At 41.1% G+C, this 23,371-nt stretch overlaps 1 protein-coding gene across 3 annotated transcripts; it reads left to right on the top strand.

Annotated features, from left to right (window-relative positions):
* Nucleotides 1–1,882: 1,882 nt before the first annotated feature.
* On the top strand, nt 1,883–19,856 carry KCNS3 (potassium voltage-gated channel modifier subfamily S member 3). Of its 3 annotated transcripts, none has more exons than XM_040059089.1 (4): nt 1,883–1,931; nt 2,350–2,508; nt 3,034–3,082; nt 17,418–19,856. In XM_040059089.1, exon 4 carries the CDS (start codon nt 17,467–17,469, stop codon nt 18,946–18,948), a length of 1,482 nt encoding a protein of 493 aa, XP_039915023.1. In that variant the 5' UTR covers nt 1,883–1,931; nt 2,350–2,508; nt 3,034–3,082; nt 17,418–17,466; the 3' UTR covers nt 18,949–19,856. The 3 variants fall into 3 exon arrangements, with proteins under 3 accessions (XP_039915023.1, XP_039915024.1, XP_039915025.1); XM_040059090.1 differs by lacking the exon at nt 1,883–1,931 and adding an exon at nt 2,089–2,192; XM_040059091.1 differs by lacking the exons at nt 1,883–1,931; nt 3,034–3,082 and having other exon boundaries at nt 2,277–2,508.
* The last annotated feature ends 3,515 nt before the right edge of the window (nt 19,857–23,371 follow it).

A 23,371-nucleotide genomic window follows, 5' to 3' on the forward strand; every position in this document is an offset into this window, starting at 1 on the left:
CTTATTTTCTGTATTTTCTTGCCTGTGATAGCGCTCTGTGTCAGTACTTGTTTTCATTTGCCTAATGCAAAGCACAGCTGCTGGTTATTCTGGGAGCTGAACTCAGTGTGTCTGCTGGGCAAGGTAGACCTCAAGATCAGAGCAGCGGCTGTGTATTGATTCCATTAGCAGAATTTACAGATCTACCGACAGATTCCTTTTAACACAGTCGCTTTCCCAGAATTAAAGTTCTCCTCCGAGCGCCTGTCGCTGGTCTAGGCCAATAGATGGCATAAGGCACTCAGGCTAACCTCCTGAAGGGGCAGAGGGAGCAAGAATACCTTTTGTACGGGAGCCAGGAGTTTCAGAGGGGATGTATGAGTCAAGTTCTGGGTGTCTGACTTGGGATTCCTGGGGCAGATCTCATTTCCAGAGGCATGTCCTGGACCACTCATTCTTACTTTCCTCAGTCACAATTGCAGCATATCCCAAAATCTTTCCTCTAATCAGTTAGGGTTAAATACCCTACGGATTTGGTAAGATTTGATCTGAGTTGATATCTTAAGCCATGAAGTAGAGGTGGCTTTTCAGCTTTGCGAGATGTATTTAATATGTACTGCTGGGGGAAGCTGCCCATTGCAGCAGTGTTGAAACCAGTAGTCATTTGGGGGAATGAAAGACACTTGGCTTATAAGAAAGAAACTTTTTAGTTTCTTCTAAAAAAGAATAATCTAAATTTCTGCGGAGATGGCACTGGGGGTAGACAAAAATGATTTTCTGTTCTGAAATTGTGCAAATTATTTAAATATAGATAAATAGGTGAATTATGATAAAAGAACTTTAACTGCCAGTAGTCATACCTAGCTTTTACAAGGGTGCTTCTTAGCTGTAGATTTCAAAATAGTTCTCTTTAAAAAGAGGCATCATTAGATTTTTTTTTCAGATTCAGGAATTAAAGTATGGGGAAGGTCCAGAAATAATATCAGATTTCATAAATCACAGCTCTTTACTTGTCTGTTAGATCTGCTTTATACAGTCTGGACAGATTTAAGTGGGTCTTGCAATTAAAAAAAGAGCAAATCTATATGTATTCAAAACAGAAGACATTAAGCTCTTTTTTAAGAGACCTTCTTCCTTGTCTGTAAATGTCTCCTATGTCTTGTTACCTGTCTCAGCACTAAGGCAATGCACAGAAGTTGTATCAGCCCTTCAACTTTCTATTTGTGAGTGTGGGCAAAAGAAAATCAATGATCAGCTTTCAGCTGAGCTGACACAAACTGCAGTGTGACCCCTAGCATTGTTCCTTGGACAGGTGAGGTCAGATGTTTTACTAAAATGTCCTTTGTAGAAACAGATGTCATGGAGGAGAAGCAGTTCTTTGCTCACCCTCTCTAGTACTTAGCAACTTTCCCAGGGCAAGAAGAATAAAACCACCTTAAACCTGGAAATATGATAGATTGGTGTTTAGCCACCAGTATCACCTTAGTTGTGCAGTTACAGCCACAGGCAGGATAAAATCAACTACTAACACTCAGTGCCAAGACCGTTCAGCTTCAGTGCAAAGCAAGGTTCAGCAGTGACTGAGCTGAGCTGCAGAGGCACCTTAAACCTGCATGGAGAGTGGAGGCAGCTGAGCTTTCCACACTCAGCACTGGTGCATCTGCCAGAGGTGTGCTTTTTGTTCTGCCGAGCTCCCAGCCAGGCTGGTGTTGAACACGTCCTATCACTCCAGAGCCCATGGCCACAGCTCCCAAGGCTGCCTGCTGTTGGCATCCCTGTCCCTGCCAGCTGGGCAGGCTGAGCCCACCTGCTCTCAGGTGAAATAAGTTCTGCTTAGCAAGGAGGGTGTGTGAAAGGCAGGGTCAGGTGTGAGTCAGTCAGAGGCAGACCCTATCCTGTTGGACAGTATCTGTATTAGCAGCCTGACCTTCGGCTTGGTTACTTAAAAACAGGTTGAGACCGTGCTTTTTATCTCCTGGAGTCCCTGTCTAAGCCCATTTGTTTGCAGCATGTCTCCTGTCCAAAGACTCTTGATTTAAGGAACTTGTTTACTTCCTATTGGGGCACATATATTAAAAAGATCTGCCGAAGGCTAATGACTAGAAACAAGGCTCAGGTCTCTATACTTGCATCATTATCTGCCTTGCAAATTTTCACTTGTGGGACATCTGCCAAGGACACATAATAAAACAGAGATCATGAATAAATAAAATGTATTTTCTTTTTATCTTGCCTTTACCCCATCCCTTTGTTTTTATTTCTTGCTCTTCATCTATTATTATTTTTTTTTATTTTATTTCTGTTAAGCCTTGCCTTTTAATTTATGGCATCATCTTATTTTCTTTCTGTGTTGCCTCTTTACTTTCTGAGGGGGAAGGCATCCCAAGAAAACCGGGCAGGATTTTTGCCTGCATTGCCATTGCCTGGTTTTGTGTGGAGGACCAAATCCTCAGCTGACAAAAACTGTCCTTGACCTGTTCCAGACAATGGTTCTGCACCAGTTAATGCCAGGGGATCATCTGCTTCAAGGTACTACCTCAGTATGTTGCTCCATTCTTTACCATTTTTTTCTTTTTCATACCTCATTTCCTTCTAGTCCTTTTCAATTTCCAATATTTTACTGATGCTTCTTTCGTTAATATTGTATTTTCCATTTTATGTGAACGTGTTCTGCTCATCTTGTCTCATTCATAATGTACCTGATGTCCTAACAGCAGTGTGTTAAACTGCTGTCATCTGTCATTTGTGGAAAACTGGCTCGTTTTTCTTGCAAGGGCATTCTGTATGTGACAGTTGCTTGTAATGGTTTCCTTTTGTTTTTCATTCTGTTTTGGAGGAGATGACTTCTAGAATATTTATCTCTCTTGCAGAGGGAGATGGTGTTGACTATGTTGGTCCTTAGTTTCTGAGGGAGCTCATTCCACAATAATTTTCAAGAGACATCTATCTTCTGAGAAGATGAGCTTTATTATTTGTATTAGAAGGTCCCATTTTGGTTACTAGTTTTGTTCTGCTTAGTTTGCTGCATATTTGGGGTCATTTGCTGTGTTACAGGTAAAGCCTGAGACCTCGATTTATGTGCACTGCTCAGCAAGGAGCTCAGGTAAGACTGAAATAAACATGGTGGTCTCTGTGTGTTGGTGATGTTCATATAAAGGTATGGAAAGGTTCACTCATTTTGCCCTCTCTAAATTGTTTCTGTCTGTTTCTGATGTCTGTCTGCTGGGTATTCCTAATGTCACTAGTCATAGCATGGATTTCCATTCTCCTTCCTTTTGCCCACAAACTCTGCAGCTCATCTTCTTGCCGTTCACACTACGGTGTCTTACCCATTTTGCCTTCCCATCCCTGACAGGTGCGTGGGGACTGAGGTGAGGGGTCTTGGTGTACCAGCTCTCATAGCTGCTGAGGAATTTCTGGGAGGGGGCTGCAGGTGAGGCCACTATGGATCAGCCCTTCCGACTCCCTTTTGTTCAGAGCAGCCATGTGCCCTGGGTACAGACATCAGCCTGGCTTTGGCTTGCTCGGTGTCTGTTGCCATCTCCTCCAGGTAGGTTTATGTCTTAAAGGTTGATCTTGGGCAGGGAGAGCTGCTGGACTGTGAATCCAGAATTGATCCATGGGCAGACAGTGGCAGATGGACAGCCTGGAACCATCCTCACCTCTGCCAGCAGCAGCAAGAGATGCAGTTGTCCCTTCTTGCCCTGCGAGTTGTTGTGCTGTGTGAGTGCTCTGGAGGTGCACCTGTGCAGCTGGAGCTGTGTATGCTCTGAGCAGGACTATATTAGGCTAAGAATAACTCCCCTTTTTTCCCTTTTTTTGAAAAGTTTTGGTCTTACCAGCCTGCCAATAAATACCAGCAGAGGGTCACATGAACAAAATGGAGTGTGGCTGGTTTAAGGAGGGTAGGCAGAATTTTGCTTTCTAATTTTTCTTCCTTTTTTACTTTTTTATCCTATGTTCATCATCTTGGACAAGCAGTTTAGATGCCACCTCGTATCTTAAAAACTGGTTCATTCTTCCAAGCATTTAATCATTCAATCCCAGTGCTACTCTAATGACAGGCTCAGAGCTCAGCTTGTGCAGAGGATTGCTTGTCTTCTCCTCAAAGCAATGGCAAAGGCTTCATGAACTTGGGAATGTTGAAGTAGAACATGCTGACCTGCTACATGACATTGAAAAGGTCACCTCTCAAGTCCCAGGGTCAGCTTCCAAAACATGAAACTCAAGGCATCTTCCTTACAGCACAATAAAGTGCTATGAGATTTATGGGTAAAACTTATCTTATACATCAATCTTGTAAAACTTAGTATTGGCAATTTTGTGCCCCATATAGAGTTTCATATTTTTGTTTTTTGTTTTTCGAGCCTTGACTGTTTTCAGCATTGTCTGTTGATGTTCATGTAAGTACAGCAGGTTACCTGTGGGAGGCAGATAACCAATTCAGGAAAAATCTGACAGCTTTGCTTTGCATGGAGGAGTTGCAACGCAGCCTAGGTAGTTTTATAAAAATTGGAAGCACTTCTGATTGCTCTGCTGTGCTCCTTGCTTCTCTTCTACCTCCTCCCCTTCAGCAGACAAGAGCTGCTCCTGCTTCCAGCAGCGTTACCTGCTGTGGAGGCTTCTGCTCTAAAACCTTTTTGGTACCATGGAGGTGTGTGTTACAGGGAGCCAAGGGGTTCTCTCTCCTGACTTCAGTGAGAGAAGAATTAGCCTTGTAGTTTGTGAGATGAAATTACAGATCTGCAATATTAGTTTTGTGGACAACTGTTGCTGATCAGTATGTTTAAAACAGGGGTGGTGGAAGACTAGGTGTGTCCCAAAGAAGACTTCTTTTTCTTGAAGGCTTTATCTTACATATATGTATAAAATTCTTCAGTTTTTTCAATCAGTTACTGCTGATTTAATTAGAATATGATTCCAAAGCTGCTTTGTAATTTTACGAACTCCATTTATTGCATGTTGAGAGAAGAGCAAATAGAGCCATAAGTTAGGTTTTCATTTTGAGAACATCTCACTCATTACAGCAGCACAAATGTAAATCAGTCCTCCATGGTTTAGCTGTAGCTAGTGACAAGCCTTGAATGATGATTTCAGCATGGCATTTTAGGGGCAGACACCTTTTCCCTTGAATAAGTTGCTGAAAATGATGCTGCCTTGTATATTCTTCTTAAGCTAAGGAGATCTGTGTGTCTTCCTGTCCAGCGCAATATTTGCTCTGAAAAGGGCAGCCAGCATAGATCAATACTGCTCTTTTAATTCACCCATGAAATTGGTAAAAGCTTGAGCTGGACAAGGGGGATAGAATGAGTTCCTGGTGGTATTTTAGCTCAGTGCTATTAGTCTGAAAACAGTAATGGTGTTTATGTTCTCACCATAATCTGTTCTTTTCAGAGAGAAAATCTGTTGTGATTTTGTTTTACAGTTTGCTGTATGTTAGGCCAGGCAGAGAGAAGTTTTTCCCACTTACTTTGATTCATTTTTATGATGACAGAAAAGAACAAAACAAAGGGAAAATTAACTCATAGTATGTTTGGTGCTTAAATAAGAGTTATTGTGGATTCACATCGAAACCTGTGGATCTTAAAAGTGAGAAAAGCTTAATCTGTAAGCACTTGCTAATAGGCAAAGTGCTTGTTCCTGAGTCTCTGGGATGCTCCATCCATTTCCTGACCATGAAGCCAGTCTTTTCCGAGTTCTTCTGTAAAGGGGATATGTTTCAGCCTTCTTAAGCTATCACTTATCCTTGGACCTGAGCAAAAGCCCTGGCTTGAGGCAATGCTCAAGCACAGTTTTATTCCTTAGATTGTAAGAAGTCCAATGTGACTTGAAAAGACTCCTTTTGCTGGTGTGTATTCAGCTCTATCTGAAAACTTTGGATGACGTTTCTGAAAAATTTGGACTGAGTCTCAGCTGGCACCTCTAAAAGCTCCTAGCCTTGAGACTTGGGTCTTAGGCAATGAAACATGTTTCTCTTAGTGATAAATATTACTGATTTCAGATAATATCAAGGCTCTATGGATTCAGATACAAAGTCTGGGGACTATGGGAAAACTGCCTCAAAAATGAAGTGAGAGGCAGAAGTTGTCATTTTTCTCTCCAGAGTTCTGCTGAGCACATAATGAAGTACTTACATCAAAAGTGGATGGAAAGAAAAAAATATAATTTCATATAGCTTAGTTTTCTTCTAGAGAGTTGTAGATTAGCACTGCCCTTAAGGCCAAACAAGTTTTTGCTTACAGTGATGTTCAGTAATATTTTGCTTCAAGCAGCAGCTTGTAAAGGGAAACTGCCAACAACATCCAAATATGTATTGCTCTTAATTTGTTCCAATGCACTGCCTGTGCTTAATTAATCCTTTCTAGGAAGACATGTAGTTAGGATCTCAGATCTTCCTCTGGACCTCTTGGTGTGCGGTGCCTTCAAAATCCTTGGGGCGCGTCATGGGAGTTTATGAATCTGTCTAGCTGAAGTTTAGCCCAGCCAAAATCCTAAGAAATCCCTTATCCTGTAATGTCTTCCACAAAACATCTGGTATTTTTTTGGGATTAGGATTTATGCAGCCACACACCTTCATTTTTCCTTCTCTGGACGTTTGTGTGGGTCGTCTCAAACATTAGAAAAATATATTTGTAAAAAGAAATGGTGGGAGAAGTAAGGAGAGAAAGGGCTGGATTCTGACTTCTGACATTTCTCCCAATCTAGTTGGGCTTTATATCTGTTCCCAACTTTCTGTCATTGGAAGACAATAGCGAAAATGGCACCAGAGTAATTTTATAAGGTCTGACATGGAGTTGATTAAATGGCTGTATTGTTATGGGCTGTGCAAACACATGCACTAGCCGGGATCCAGCCCACACACATAGCACCTCCAGTACCTTACAAATTGTGCCAATGTGTGATATTACTTTGCATATGTAAATCCAGGTCCACTCAACACTTCCTGAAAAAACAATGGCTAATAATACTGGCAGGTGCTGAAATGAATTGTACTGGTTAGGACTGACTTATTTTTTTGAAAAAACTTACTTGCTGGCTGTTCCTTTTTGTGTGCAGTGACAATGCCTCAGCTTCTATGAATATTCAATTGAACAATGGTGCAGTGATGCAGCTCTGTATCTTAGCCGGTCACATACTCTCTTCACACATTTTCTGGCAAATGTCCTTTCTGCTGAATGCTTGGTGGGGACAGCCAAGTTGAAATAAACAGGGAAAACACCTTTGTTTTTTAACGACTGAGATGACTAGTAATACAGTGGTTGACTGGTGGGATGCTGTTAAAAGGGCTGTCAGCACCCTGGAGAAGCTCCATCTGGGATGAGGTAGCCCCATGCAACAGTTTGGGGTGCTGGCTGGATGGAAGGCAGCTCTGTGGAGAGGGCCATGGGCATTGTGGCAGGCAGCATGTAGAACACAAGTCAGCACTGTGCCCTCACAGTGAAGGCCAGCTGCATCCTGGGCTTTGTCAGCAAGGCTGTAGACAGCAGGTTCACAGAAGGAGCCACTGAACCCAGACTGGAACAAAAGAGTATCTAATTAGGCTTTAGCAGAAATATTTTCCCCATAAGAGGGGTCCGACTGGACCAGGCTACCAGAGAGTTTAGGAAATTTTGGAGATGTTAAAAAAATCAATTGGCCCTGAGCAGCCTTCTTTAATTGAATCAGCTTTGACACTAGGTGGGACAAGATGACCTCCAAAGGATCTTTTTGCCACAAATTAGGTTGTGATGCCACCTGGAAAGTCAAGAGGAGTGGTGTAACTAAGCGATGTTCAGTGTAGGAGCAGTGAGCATGTACCAGAATCTGAGTGCTCCGAGAAATGGAGGCTTCTGGAGGCCTCAGTGTGGGTAAGGTTTGCACCACGGCTCTGAACCGTGCATCTCTTGCAGGTATTTTCTCCAGTTGCCTCCACATGTCCTTCCTTAGCCTGTGGCCTCAAGTCACGCATACTAGCACATTGTAAAAGTTACTTGGATGCTTTGAAAGTGAATGTTGGATCAAAACAGACTGCAGAACTTACATACAAATGAGATTTGGAGCTCTGCTTCAGAGTTGTCTGGGGTCAAGAGAATTTATATTGAACAGTACTGACTCCTTTAGCGAGATTAACATGCTGCAAACACAAGTGTTTTACAGATTTTCAGTTGAAGGTTTCACTCAGAATATTCACAATAACAATTGCTTGTGTTCTTGTTGCCTAAGAGACGGAATATCTTGGAGAACTTCACCATGGTAAAGAAAACCTTTGTTTATCTCTGAAATTAATAGATTTTTTTTCAAAACATAAAAAAATAAATACAATGTTCTACTCAGACTGCAAAGTAAAATTAAATATATAGCAACAGAAGGAACTGACTTGTTTTGGTGAATTTGTAGATAGTCTGTATCTGCTGTCCGTCCTCAGTGACTCCATCCCATTCCAAATCTGCTGTACATGTACACATCCGTGGGCCTGGACTGCAGCACAGTGTGCATAATTCAGTGTTAGGAAAATAATTTTAAGAGAACAAGGGCATTCAAGCACTGGACCAGATTCCACAGCCTCACTGGAGAGGCTTTATCATGGGACATTAAATAAACATCTGCCAAAGTTTGTCTCAAAGTAGCTGATCCTGCCTTGAGGAGGGGGAGAAGCTGAATTATATTACTCCTCAAGGTCCATTCTAAGCGTGTTTCCTGTATTCAGTGGTATATTACTAATGTAAGCATCATATTTCTAAATAAATTTTAAAAAATCCAAAAAATGGGCTGAAGTACATCCAGTATTGCGGGGTGGGGGAGGGGCGGCGGGGGTGTGTGAATCTACCAAGCTGGGATTTGGCAGAATAAAACTAAAATGGACTCAAAAGTTATGTGTAACCAGGTGAGTGGTTTTAGTCCTGTGCTCTGCAGCTGAATTGTTTTTTAGCTCTGCTGCTCCTGTGCAGGTGTTGCAGGTACCATAGACAGGATTGTTTTCAGGTCTCCTTACAGTTTTTTCTTCTGTAATGTGTCACAACATAATCCTGTTTATATTCATGTCTCTTCCCAGTTTAAGGAGGGAAAGTCCTGCCTTATGTGGTGCATAGATTTTAAGTTGTTCAGAACAACTTTTTCACCTAGTGAAACTGACTTGTGATTGGATTTTGCATCCTTTAAAAACATTACCTTGCTTCCAAAAAAAAAAAAAAAAAAAAAGGTAAAGAAATTAGGAGAGATAATCTGGGAGCAGAAATGATCAACAGCTCTGCCATCTGCAATAGGTATAGAAGGGGGCATTCCTCAGACTCCAAAGTGAGAAATGAGGATAACAAGTTTTATTTTGCAGTCAGAAAATGTAGGATGGACAAACAAATAGAAGATTTTGAGTATCAGATCAGTCTTCTTTGCAGTGAGTTAAATCTTAATTTTAATTCTCTGTACCCCTTCCACAAGAGATAAGAATATTTTGAATTGCACCAAAGTCAGCATTCCTTTCCTAAACATGGAAGAGTTATGGCTCTACATGGGTATAATTTGCCACAGTGCAGAGGCTTGTGAACCATTAACACTCTCCTTAAAAACTCAGGAAAGTCTTCGGTTGTTCACAGACCTGTGTATTAGAGAAAATATATCATGCCTAATGGTTCATGCCTTTATGTTGGGCCTGGAGGAGTTGTGGTGGGATAGGTGCGGCAGTGGGGCAGTTTCTCACCTCTGCCATCACAGCCCCTCAATAGAGCCATGGATATTGAAACTGCAGTGTAAATACAGGAATGCTTTTTAGATTTTCTATGCCAGATAAATATGGTGAGGGGGGCTGTTTGTTTTTTGTTTGTTTTAATTAGTTGCTACAGGTCTGAACTGTCAGAATGCATTTGGCTGCTGGGCCCACATGTCTCAGGGTACCAGTACCTGGAGTGGTGTGTGATAGCTTTTGAGGAGACTGTGAAGGAGGTAATGATGTTTGTGGGCAGCTGATCTACTGTGGAACTTCAGGGACACTGCTCTCTGTTTCTCGGTATCTACATTATTTTCCTTGCTTAGGTAGGTAAACTTTGAAAACCAAACAACATCCATAAGTGAATTCATTTCACCAAAGATATTTGTAGATTCTAGACTAATCAATGATGAAGGGAGAATTAAGAATTATTTTTAAGAAGTTTATTGATATACTTTTATTCTGCATAATTTTTTCTGTGTGGAAGGGTCTGATGTTGGGATCATGTATCAGATATTTTTGACAACCAGTGGTACCACAAATTACCATAAGTGTAACAGTAGGGTTTTATGTTGATTGTAATCCCTGGGGAAGTACTTGAATGGAAACAATGAGGAACTCAGTGGACAGTGGGGTATAAAAAAATAAATTGGGGAAGGGATCCATAGAAATTACCCTCATTACAGAGGTACTTAGACCTACAAGTTACAATGTCCACTTCAGATAGTACTTTGTGTTTTGAAGCTGTGCTCTTCATGGGTGGCATTAATACAGTCTGTCAGACAAGTTTATTGCTAAAATAACCTGGAGAGAAACAGCTTGGGGAAGGTGTGGCTGGACAGTGCCCAGAAGGAAAGGGACCTGGAGGTACTGATCAGCAGCCAGCTGGACATGAGCCAGCAGTGTGCCCAGGTGGCCGAGAGAGCCAATGGCATCCTGGCCTGGATCAGGAATGGTGTGGGCAGCAGGAGCAGGGAGGTCATTCTGCCCCTGTACTCAGCACTGGTGAGGCCACACCTTGAGTGCTGTGTCCAGTTCTGGGCCCCTCAGTTTAGGAAGGACGTTGAGATGCTTGAGCACATCCAGAGGAGGCAACGAGGCTGGTGAGGGGCTTGGAACACAAACCCTGTGAGGAACGACTGAGGGAGCTGGGGTTGTTTAGCCTGGAGAAAAGGAGACTCAGAGGTGACCTTATCACTCTCTACAACTCCCTGCAAAGTGGCTGTATCAGCTGGGGGTTGGTCTCTTTCTTCAGGCAACTACTGACAGAACGATAGGACGCAGTCTCAAGCTGCACCAAGGGAAATATACAAATGACACAAAGTTTGTCACAGAAAGAGTGATAAGGTACTGGAATAGTCTGCCCAGGGAGGTGGTGGAGTCACCATCCCTGGATGTGTTTAAAAAAAGATCGGATGTGGCGCTCAATGCCATGATCTAGTTGAGGTGTTGGGGCATGGGTTGGATTTGATGATCTTGAAGGTCTCTTCCAACCTAGACATTCTGTGATTCTGTGAACTTCTTTTACAATCAAACCACAGCAATGCTGACCTGCTTGTAACAGTGCCCTTGGTATCTTCTCAAATATTTTTGTGAACTTCAGCCATTGGGATGATAGAACACAAGGAAGATTTTAGTGTGCTCAGCTGTCTGTCTGAGCTGCCTGTGGAACAGGTATTGTCACTGCAGCATTCTGACTGTGCTTAAGTGGTGGGGATTTACAGGTTGGTTTTCAAGCAAGGACATTTTAATCTGGTACTTCCACTTAGTTGCGGATAATGATTTTTTAATTTATATGAACAGCATATAAATTGCAGAGCCTTTGGGAGCATTGCAAGGTGCAGGCCTTGTTAACTCTCATAATGTGTGTTATCTCCAGGGGTTTTTCAAGTCTTAGAGAGAATAACTCTTTTTTCCACTTTAATCATTTTACAAGGTGACATTCTGATAACTGGGTGATATTAGGTGTTGCTACTTGTTCTTTATGTATATGAGAAAGCAGTTCAGATCACAGACTGCATTCCCAAAGAAGCTTCTGTTATGTGCAGGCTACAGCTGGTGTATTTTCCCTTGCCCCTTTCTCATGCCCAACCCTTGGCATATCTTCTGTCCTCACAACATCCTCATAGTGGAAATAGTGGGATTTCTCTTCGGGAGATTAATTTTATGTTGTATTAGTCCCATGGAAATTAAATTCTTTATGGCACTATCATATAGGCTGCTTATCTAGTCATGGCAGATGGACCCCACCTCCGGTGATTTGCCCCCAAAAACCTGTGCCTCAGCTGAGTTATGTGAACCAAGGGCTGGAGGTGCTTGTTTTTCTATTCTTACTTAGGTTCTTTTACTCTCAGTTATAACAGCTTCATTTTTTCCTTATCAGTCTTTTCGAGGAAGTAATTTTTTTTTTTAATCCCCATATTTGAAGGCAGTTTTTCAACACATATGGATATTTAAATAATTTTACATTTGTATGTCAGCAGTGCTTCTAGCAGCTACTGTTGTTTCCAAATGATGATCATTTCTTTCTGATCTTCATTGTATTGCAAAGTTGCACAAACATTTGGCACAAGCTCAGTTTCTAAAACAGCCTGGTGACAGAATTGTGCTGGGGTGAACATAGCCAAGTAGGCTTAAATGGGAGTAACGTCAGAACAAAATTTGGCCTCGATAATTCAACTCAAACTTTATTTACCTGAGGTCTTCTGGGAGGTTGTACTGAATCCATTTAAAAAGAAATGTAGTTGCATAATTCTATTATTTTCATGGCATTTTAATGCAATATTTTGGATAAAGGCTGATGCTGCCAGTGGAATACAAAAATAAATTACAGCTGAGAAAATAATTTAGCTGATTAATTTATCCTCTTTGCCTCACAGAATGTCCGTAACCTCAGATTAGTTTCTTCAGATGGTCTTGCTATTTGTGCTAGATGACTTTTTAAAGTTAACCTCTGCCTCCATAGTCTGTGAATGACTTTAACTTAACTATGTCAAGTATTATAAAGGAGAGTTGAATGTTGCAGCTTATATCACAGTGAGAGTCTGTGCCAAGTAGTATTACCTTTCATTTTTCCAGGCTTAATTTAGTGTGCTAAAGCAGTTATTACTGCCCAGCTGACAGACAACAACTTAAGTCATGCTAACTGGATTTCAGTCCAAATCCCTAATTGTGATTGATCAAGTAAATTATATATGCATTTAAATGTTTTTCTCTGCTCAGTGAGTCAGAAAATGTAGATAGTACTTCTTGGTGATGCATTACACAAGCATTTGCCCTATAATGAGTGGAGAAATTCTAACACTTAAAAAATCAGTGAAATGTTGATCCTGAGTTGAAGGTTGTTATGGTTTGTTATCCACAGCATTTTAGAAGTACTTAGGTGCCAAAACCTGCACGTGTGTAGCTTGGATGATTTGTAGAAGCTCTTAACTATTGGGAAATTAGCAGAAGTAACAGCTTAGGTGTTTGTCTGTATCATTAGGAGGTAAAATTTGGTTCCTGGGCATGACTGAGTGCCAAAGTAAGATTCTTTAGAAGGAATTTGTGCACAGTTAAATTTCCTGAGTTTGGAACCCTAAAATGGAAGTCTACCAAGATCAACAGATTCCTTGGGAAAAAATGACTTTGTGCTCTGGAAATACTTTGTTGAGCTACTGGGATTCACGTGCCCATTCAGGTTCACATCAGTGTTATATCCCTTGTGACTTCACTGTGAGCAGGACTAGGCCCTTTTATTTATGTTTTTTCAACTTAGAGGAAACCATGCTAAAATGTGAACTTAATTTTGAGGGGTTTATGGAGTGTAACTGTACAGGAAGCAGGAGCTGAGGCTAAGACAACACAGACATGAAGAAAACTGGTAGAAAATCTGTAGGCATGTGCTCTCTCTGAATATTTTAAGTAGCAGAGCACAGCATCTGTAAATTAGGTCAACTTTCTATTGTGTCTGGATAATCACAGATTAATGCTAACAAAAGATGAAACTGCCCCAATTTGGAGTTACCAGTAGCCAAGGTGGTGCCACGCTCAAAGATTCAACATGTCAGAAAAGGTGTTCTGAAGCTTGTGGTGTAGGACCTCACAGAGAATGGGGACTTCGTGTAGATACTATGCAAAACATAACTGAGAAAGAGGAACTTTGCTGTCAAATAAATGTGTAATATGGGGATCCATGCGGTTACTAAAAATCTTAGTAGTTTGTTCCAGAAGAGGCTGGAAACCACAGCACTTTGGGATGTCTTATACCTCCGTGGCAAAGCTGTCTCAAGGGGACTGTTATCTGCAAACTGTCTCTGTGACTCCCCTTTTGAGAGCTTTAGGGATTTTACAGCGTGCTAAAAGCCCAGAAATTTGCAACTCCCTTTCCAAGCCAGACAATGGGCCTGTGGCCTCACCAACAATGTGTGACTGCAGAAGCACTGGCTAGAGCCCACATCCAAATTGGACTGGGAAGAGTTAGATCCTGTAATTCTGTTTTTTATTCTAAAGTTTGTATCCTTTTCACACAGCTTTCCTTATGACTGGCTTTTATTTAGCCCTGAAGCTTAACATTTGGAGCTTCTATTTATTGGGGTTTTTTTCATTATCTTGGAAAATAATGTTCATTCTTCCAGTAAGCATCTTTCTTCTGTGTCTTGTTTCATTTTCTGTTCTATATGAATTCTTGTAGTTCCTTGAAACAGCTGAAGCAATTAAAGCAAACAAGTAACTAACATCTGGTATGTGTTTATTTGCTCTCTTATATTCTCTCTCCAGGGCAAGAATTGTGTGATTTGGAATGGTTACCAGTTTATTATGTTATCTGTATTTGAAGAAGGTCAAAGAGGTTAATGTTGCACTTCAAGTTGAGATTTGCAGTGTTTCTGGTAGCTCTCTATTCTTAGGATGTTCATGACACAGGCCTTGGCACTCCAGGAAAATGTCATTTACAGCTGAGCACAGTTTCACCCTTGAGGAAAAAAAGTTTCCTGAGTGAGTAAAGGGTTTCCTTTAGTAGAGAGCATGTTGTGCTGAGACAGAAGTTGTCATCTGTGGTCACTGCCCTGTGGCTTGACCCACTTGTTACCATGACACAAATTGTTCTGATGGTAACTGGCACTACAATGTCCTAGTCCATGGCTCAGGAATCAAGGTCGCTACAAGCAAGACATTCTTTGGATGATGAAGCCCCTCTTGATGTTGCTATCATGAATCTTTCCTGTATGTTCTTTCTGTAGTCTAAAAATCACTTAAGAGTAGTAATACATTAAGCAGGTTCTGGATCATGGTCTTTCTAAGCAAGATCTGCTTTGGTCTCTGTACCTTGCACAAATTATGTCTACAGTACCATCAAAATAAAGCAGTAAATTATTGCTCACCGAATTTATTATACAGAGCAGTTTCATGGAGGCACCATTATGAATATCATCTGCATAATGGATATGGTTTTATAATGCTGTCTCAACAGTAAGTCAGTCTAGTGTACTAAGAATTTGCTGAGCACTAAGTTCTTGCTTTAGTTATTTCTGAGAAAAACTTGCTTTGTATTTGTCATTTGTCATAGTCAGAAGTGCCCCAGACAGGAGGGTAATGTCTTTAAGCTGAAGGAGGGTAGATTTAGATTGGCTATTAGGAAGGAGTTATTTTGTGAACTTGGTGAGATGCACACGTTGCCCAGAGAAGCTGTGCATGTCTCATCGGACTTCATCTAGAATTGCTCAAGGCTGGGTTGGATGAGCTCTGAGCAGACTGGTCTAGTGGAAGGTGTCCCTGACCCTGTCAGAGAGGGTGGGGATGAGATGATCTTTAAGGTACCTTCTGACCCTACCCATTCTATTGTTCTATGACTCTATGATCTGAGATCTTGCCTGGTTTTTATAGTGCTCATTTCACTGCCAGTGTTCCCATGTTAATGAATTGCTAGAAGTGGAGATTTTATTGACTAAAATGAATCAATAACTAGAGTGGTTTCGGGTCTGAATATACTTTGACTTCCAGTCACCCCTGTCCAGATTTATGGCTTTTTTTAAAATTTATAATGCTATAAAACAGAGCTTGGCTCTAGATGGTGAGTGAAGTGTGGTGATGTTTATCGGATGAGTCTTGCTGCCCTTCTTTGAGGAGAGATCAATGGTCTTATTTTACATCTTAATGATTCCTAAAAACTGAAGCCTTGGGAAATGTCTGGAGCAAATGTGTCTTACAACCACTCTACTAACTAGCAAATACCTGCCTTCAAACTAAATCTAAAGGTGCAAAATCATTTCTATGTTGTCATGATGTTGTCATGTCAGTTTAATCTCAACTGGCAACTCAGCCCCATGCTCAGCCACTCCTCGTGGGATAGGGCAGGGAACCAGAGAGGTGAAATGAGAAAACTTGTGGGTTGAGATAAAAAGCATTTAATAGGTAAAGCAAAAGTGAAGAAAAACAAGGAATTCATTCATCCCTTCCCATGGACAGGCAGGTGTTCAGCTATCCCCGGGAAGGCAGGACTCCATCACATTTGATGGTGACATCACTCTGAGTGTCATCCCCCCTTTCCCTCTTCTTCCCCCAGCTCTACATGCTAAGCGTGACACCATATGGTGTCATCTCTTAGGACAGGAGGATTTTGATACTATTTTGTCACATTTAAAATGAATTGATTTCCATTTAAATTAATTAACTTAGGGTACATCAATTAGTGTTTAGGTGTCAGAGATCAAAAACATTTGCTCTCCTCATGATCTGAAGTTACATATAATCTGATGGCAAGTGTGAGAACTGCCAGTTGTGGCTTCACGACTTCTCCTTGGAAGGAAAGCAAGAAAGCAGTTCTGTAAAAGTTAACTTACCCACTAGTAACTATCACTGCCTTTTGAATTAAGTTTCAGCTGAATTTTTAGTAAAGTGTGGAAACATTTAAACGTCCTTCTGTCCATCTGTGGGTGTCCACAGTTGTTGAGGAAAAATTATTGTGGAAGTTCCATCTCTGAAAGCTGTGTTTGCAGAAATGACACTTCAACTTCTCAGCATTGCTGTAGTGGTTGTAGCTATGCTGTAGCAGAATAGGAATTGCTTCGGGAAGTGATCAAGGTTGTAAGAGGCTTGTGACAATTCACATGAGTAGGAAGGCAGATAGAAAAATACCTGCGGGAGTGCAGATACCCAGATATGTACTACAGTATTCTGAAGTCAGGAATTAAAAGGCTTCAAATGCAGTTTTGATATGTTTTCAAGATTACAGATCACTCTTGTGTGTATTACCCTAGAAGTAAATGAATTGATATATCAGCAGAAGTAATTGCAGTCCACATTCAAGTAAATAACATTGGAATTAGTGGATTATAAATTGCAACATCATATAAATTAGTACAACTCAGATGAAACTGTAATTGAGAGAAACCTGCTCATTTTATCCTAAATGTTTTGATTGATTGACAAGTTTTTTTCTTTAAAGATTTTTTGCATCATTGAAGTGCATAGATTTCATGACTGTTAATTTCCGTGTGATAGTAAAAGAGAGACTGATTTGCAGATGAATTTGGTAGCTTTCCCTCACCCTGGTAAAAAAGAGACCTAAACCAGAACCTCCTGCTTTCAAATTTGCTTAAGTTGTAAACCAGACTAATTTAAAACTACATCTGTGAAATGCTAAGTAAGGTTATTCATAATGTAATTTCTTTTTTTGTTTGTTTTGTTACAGCATTTCACAGTAACCAGAGGTAGAGAAAAGAATGTGTCACAAGAGCAAAACTGAATTAAATGCTCTAACAATATCTTATGTTCTTTTCAGGTTCTATGTAATCTCATTGGGCAACAGCAGTGGAACTGGTCTGTCCAAAATGGTTTATGGTGAATTTTTCCGCAGACCTGGCAAAGACGCAGAACTTATCAACTTGAATGTGGGTGGCTTTAAGCAGTCAGTGGATCAAAGCACCTTGCTCCGATTTCCCCACACCAGACTCGGAAAACTTCTCAAATGCCATTCAGAAGAGGCTATTCTAGAACTGTGTGATGATTATAGTGTTGCAGACAAGGAATATTACTTTGACAGGAATCCTTCTTTGTTCCAATATGTTCTGAATTTTTACTATACGGGCAAACTTCACGTTATGGAAGAACTTTGTGTCTTTTCCTTCTGCCAGGAAATAGAGTACTGGGGGATAAATGAGCTGTTTATTGATTCCTGCTGCAGCAATCGGTACCAAGAAAGGAAAGAAGAAGGTCCTGATAAAGACTGGGATCAGAAGAGCAACGACAGTATGGACTCCTCCAATGAAGAGTCATCCATATTTGATAAAGAGCTAGAAAAGTTTGATAATCTGTGTTTTGGTGAAATAAGAAAGAAGATCTGGGTCAGAATGGAAAATCCTGCATACTGCTTGTCTGCTAAGTTAATTGCCGTGTCATCCCTGAGTGTTGTTCTGGCATCAATTGTGGCCATGTGCATTCATAGCATGCCAGAATTTCAAAGGCTGGATGCCAATGACAGGGAGATTGGAGACCCTGTGCTGGAAGCCGTGGAGATCACGTGCATCATCTGGTTTACTGCTGAGCTAGTGATCAGGCTCTTCACTGCTCCAAGTCAAAAGAAGTTCTGGAAAAAACCACTGAACATCATTGATTTTGTCTCTATTATCCCATTTTATGCCACACTGGCTGTGGACACGAAGGAAGAAGAGAGTGAAGACATTGAGAACATGGGGAAAGTAGTTCAGATCCTGCGGTTAATGAGGATATTTCGGATCCTGAAGCTGGCCAGGCACTCTGTAGGACTGCGCTCTTTGGGCGCCACTTTGAGACACAGCTATCAGGAAGTTGGACTTCTGCTTTTGTTTTTGTCAGTTGGGATTTCTATTTTTTCAGTGCTCGTCTACTCGGTGGAGAAGGATGATGACTCATCAGAACTGCAGAGCATCCCTATTTGCTGGTGGTGGGCAACCATCAGCATGACCACTGTTGGTTATGGGGACACTTACCCGGTCACACTTGCTGGAAAGCTGCTCGGCACCCTCTGCATTATCTGTGGGATACTGGTGGTGGCACTTCCAATCACCATTATTTTCAATAAGTTTTCTAAGTACTACCAAAAGCAAAAAGCTATAGACAGAGACCAGTGTAACAATGATCGCAAAGAAAAAAACAATGACCTACCCTATTTTAACATTAGGGATATTTATGCAAAAAAGATGCACTCCTTCATTTCTAGCCTTTCCTCAGTAGGAATTGTAGTCAGTGACCAAGATTCAACAGATGCCTCCAGTATCCAAGATACGGAGGATGTTTATAACACAGTATCTTTAGAGAATGGTACAGGAAAATGAGTTGAATTACTTTTGCTTCTCTTTCTCTTCTGAATCTTGGTAAATGTGGACTGACAAACTTCAGTGAACTCATTAAGAGCAGTCGATTCTCAGGGTACTTAACTCTCAGCCATATTTGGACATTCTTTGCTCTGAGGATGCCATAAAAGCTTCATTGTTTATATGAGGCTTTAAAATATGCCTCATATAGTGGTTTAGTTTTTACACAACTAATGTTATGCATTTTTGGGGACAAAACATTTGGAAAAGAGTTTTAAATGTGAGATAAGTGGGGTTTTTTGTTTGTTTTGTTTTGTCGGAATTGTTGTTTGATTTGTTCATTGTTTTTTCCCCTGCAGCAGTCTCATATCTTACACAGAGTTTGCTTTTATAATTTGCTGCTCATCAGGTAGAGATGTATTGCAAACATGTAAGAACTATTGCACAAATTAGTGACGTTTTTACCTGCAAATACATTAGATAAATGAAGGAATGGTGTACATGTAAAATTGTGCTTACTAACACATTTATGTAATTTTAGACTTGGGAACCTGTTTCCTAAGTTGGGGCAGAAAATATATTGGTACGTATTGCTTTTACTCCCTGGAAGCATAATATTTATTAATTTCTTTCCAAAAGCACAATACATTTTTAGTTTGTTGAAATAAATTATTCCCATTGTGCCTATATTTTTCCTATGATCCAGCCATGGCCGAGCTCTATCAGGTCCTAAAGTTTTTAAGTTGTAAGTCCGAGGATGAAGTGTCTGGTGTAAGCAGGATAGGGGCTTTTTATACCATTTAGCCATCTCTCCTGCTGTTGTGACCCTGGGCAATTCTGGTGCCTGGAGGTGATCCTGCTCTGATTAAGGCCACCCCGGTAGCATCCCCAGGGACTTTGATTTGTGGGCGCTGAAGCAAACATCTGTGGTGGTCTTTAGGGTTTACTGCTCCCTACTGCCAGCACAGCTCCTTGCTGGGGGTTGCTGCCTCAGTGGGAGCAGCACCTCTGCTGCTGTGCTGGGTCTGTGTCCAGGGCTGCAGTGCCGAGCAGTAGAGAGGTGAGGACGTGCTCTTCTCTGCCATGTGTTGCCCACCAGAGATGTAGGGTGGGCATTGCATGTGGGCATCAGTATTGGAACTATTTCAGCTCATTTTTCCAAAGCTCCTCTGGTGGTGGTGGCAGCTTTCCTGGTGTGTGCTATGTGCTGGAGCAGTGCTCATTGCTTGTCAGAGTCCTGCAGCTCTGTGCATTCCTCTCCTCTCCAGGGATTTCTCAAGCAACCAGCTAACTCTGCTGTTTCAAGCAGCTCTGGAGAAGCTCAAGGACCTTAGAGTGTTAAGTGGACCTTACAGTCCATAGTGTTCCAGAACACTCATTTTCTTTCATTTGTCTAGTGACTCAATCAGATGCTGGGCAACGGAGAATCGAAGACACTGTGATGTCAATATTTTCCATAAAGAGAGGTTTAACTATTTTATCTTTTAAAATATCATTGTGTCAAATACAGAAGCCTGTACTGAGCTTCTATTCAAGAAGACCAAACTCCATAGGAATTGACTTCAGAACTGAATAAGATGTCAGAAAATGACAATTGGTTTTAGCCACTGCAGAAACTTGATTTTTCATGTGTCTGCCAGATTTTCTATTGCAAAATGCACTAAGTAAGTAACAGAGGTGGACTTAAATTTACCAAGGCACAGAGCTCTAACCTCTTTCTGAAATGGAGAAACAAAAAAGAACAGGATCAACCTATACACTGTAAAGCTGTGTCTCTCAGGACTTCTGTGAATCAATATAGTGATACGGGACTTAAAGAAAATATTTTGAGCTTTGGAGAAACCTCTGAATTTGGCTTGTTACTTGCTGACTGTTGTAAGGGTAGGTGACGCTTCACAGACAATTATAGATAATTCTTCTCATAATTCTTGAAGGAGTAGCAAAAGGCAAAGTTAGCCTAAATGTGATTTGTTCTTGCTGAACAATTAACATTACAAAGATGCAATGATACAAAAAACTAAATATGTATGTACATATAAATCTAATAGGAAGCAGTAGAATAACAGCAAAAAAGTTATTCTCTGTTCAAAGAAAATCTCTTAGTGGTGTCCATGTAAAGATATAGTTATATATATATTACATTGCCACTGAAGATCAAAAGCAATGAAAAATATTGTAATGCAATAAAACCTGCAAGAAATTGTATTAAATAGTTGAAAAAGTGCTACTGAAAATTTTTGGTTGTATATCAGGCATTACTCAAGGATCACAGAATATACAACTTTGTGGGTTAAATTTTACTGACTGGTAATTTGTCATAAAATTGATAAGCTTCTGATTGAACTCATGAATCAGTCTTAAGGCTGTTAGACTTTTTAAGTTCTTCTGACTTTATGCATTGGTACAGCTTGAAGCAAAGTGAGATATATCTTTTAGTACACATCAGAAGGTGAAGTACATATATCATTTAGTGTACACAATTTCGATTTCTGTGATGAGATCTTGGCCTTTTTAAAATCAATTGTATCTTAAAAATGGCTTTCTTGTATCCTTATCCCCTTGCTGGAATAAGTCCAGCACCTTGCTTTCACACAGGCATGACTGTGAGCAGGATGTGAGCTGTGCTTCCTACCAAGAGATACTCCTCTCAAGGCAGAACTGCAGTGCTGTGACATGCACTGGTGCTAGAGAGTGGAACAAGCCTCGAGTGCCAGAAGGAAGCAGATGAGAGCAAAGACTGAGATACTGCACATTGTAGGGGATTATTTCTTACTGAATTTGTCTTCTTCCTTGGTCTATACTGGCATATTGTTGATTTGTGATATCAATGTCAGCAGAAGGTATATTGGATATTGTGGTTTTGGGTTTTTTTATCCCTGAACCACATTTTTTTTGCTTTAAAAATGGTTCCTAAATTCTCACCACTCATCTGCTCTGTTTCGAGCACCAAAGCACAGAGAAGATTATCCTTTAGACATGCATCCCATTTTGTATGGGAGAGATTTGCTGGTTTTTATACAAAACAATTTACTGGTATGTTCTTGCTTTCTTTGTTTTGATGCCAAACTCTTCCCTTTTGATATCCAGTATTTCCACGGGAGCATCCACCTTTGCCTGGTTTTCCCTGGTGTATAATGGGAAGGCAGCACTGCACTGCACTGCAGCTGTCTTTGAGAGGCTTCCAGCTGGCAGGGGTATCACTGCCCACAGCTCCTGCCTTGCTGGGGGCAGGCTCTGGCACTGGTTTTGGGGATATGTTAGCAGAGGAAAAAGTCCAGTGTAAAGGAATTAGAAAAGAGAAATGGAAGAAGGCAGGAAGCAATCAGTCAAAAGGGGTAGTGGAGAAGCATGAGAGGACCTCAGAAGAAAGGAAAAGGGGAAGAAGTTGACAGAAAGGGTCCTCACTTTTTTTTTTTTTTTTTTTTTTTTTTAATCCCCACCAGTGCTTTTCTCTCCTTTCCTTCCTTTTCCCTTCCATCCCCTCCTGCTCCTACCCTCCTTCCCAGCCAACCTGTAATCCAGCAGTCTGTTTACATCCAAAAATGAGGGTCTTTCTGAATTCAGAAAGGCATGTTTCATGCACCTCGGTAGCAGCAAGCAAAGCTTAGCAGGGATGAAATTAGTGAGCACAGGCAATGCTTTTTCTAAGAGTCACAGTGTTGCTCAGATTGTGGAACATAAATATGGGGTAAATAAACATCACATTTGTGTCAGGTCTGTAAATGAAATAACACTTATGGCTTAGGCAGAAATTCACAGTCCACAACCTCCTTGTGAAGGGAAGAGGAGAGGCAGGCACTGATCTGTTTACTCTGGTGACAGTGACAGAACCTGAGAGAATGGCCTGAAGCTGTGTCAGGGGAGGTTTAGGTTGGATACCAGGAAAAGGTTCTTCACCTAAAGGGTGGTTGTGCACTGAACAGGTTCCCCAGGGCAGTGGTCGCAGCAGCCTGACAGAGCTCAAGCAGTGTTTGGACAATGCTCTCGGGCACGTGGTGTGTGACTCTTGGGGTGTCCTGTGCAGGGCCAGGAGTTGGACTTCGTTATCTTTGTGCCTCCCTTCCAACTCAGCATATTCTGTGATTCTGTGGTAATGCCAGATATTACCATTTAAAAGCAGACACTTGTTGATTCCCATGTGAGCAGTTTGCTGTCAGGGACTGCTGAGAGTATCAGGCAGATTTGACTGGCAAATGCAGTACACAGGCTCACAGCATGCCGAGGGCCCCTGACAGGCTGCTGTGTATTAATACATTTATTCATTTCCACATATTCCTAACATCTAGAGCAAGTGACAAAAAACCACTAAGCTGTGGAGAGCTTCTCTAATATTTTTTGATTAGCTGACAGTGTTTGTGAAGCTGCTAATATCTCTTCATCAAGAAGAGGACATTTCTCAAACGAAATCACAATAACCCTGAGTTGGATGTGCAGTTTGTGACTG

This window comes from Hirundo rustica, chromosome 3 (assembly GCF_015227805.2).
Source record: "Hirundo rustica isolate bHirRus1 chromosome 3, bHirRus1.pri.v3, whole genome shotgun sequence".
Lineage (NCBI taxonomy): Eukaryota > Metazoa > Chordata > Aves > Passeriformes > Hirundinidae > Hirundo > Hirundo rustica.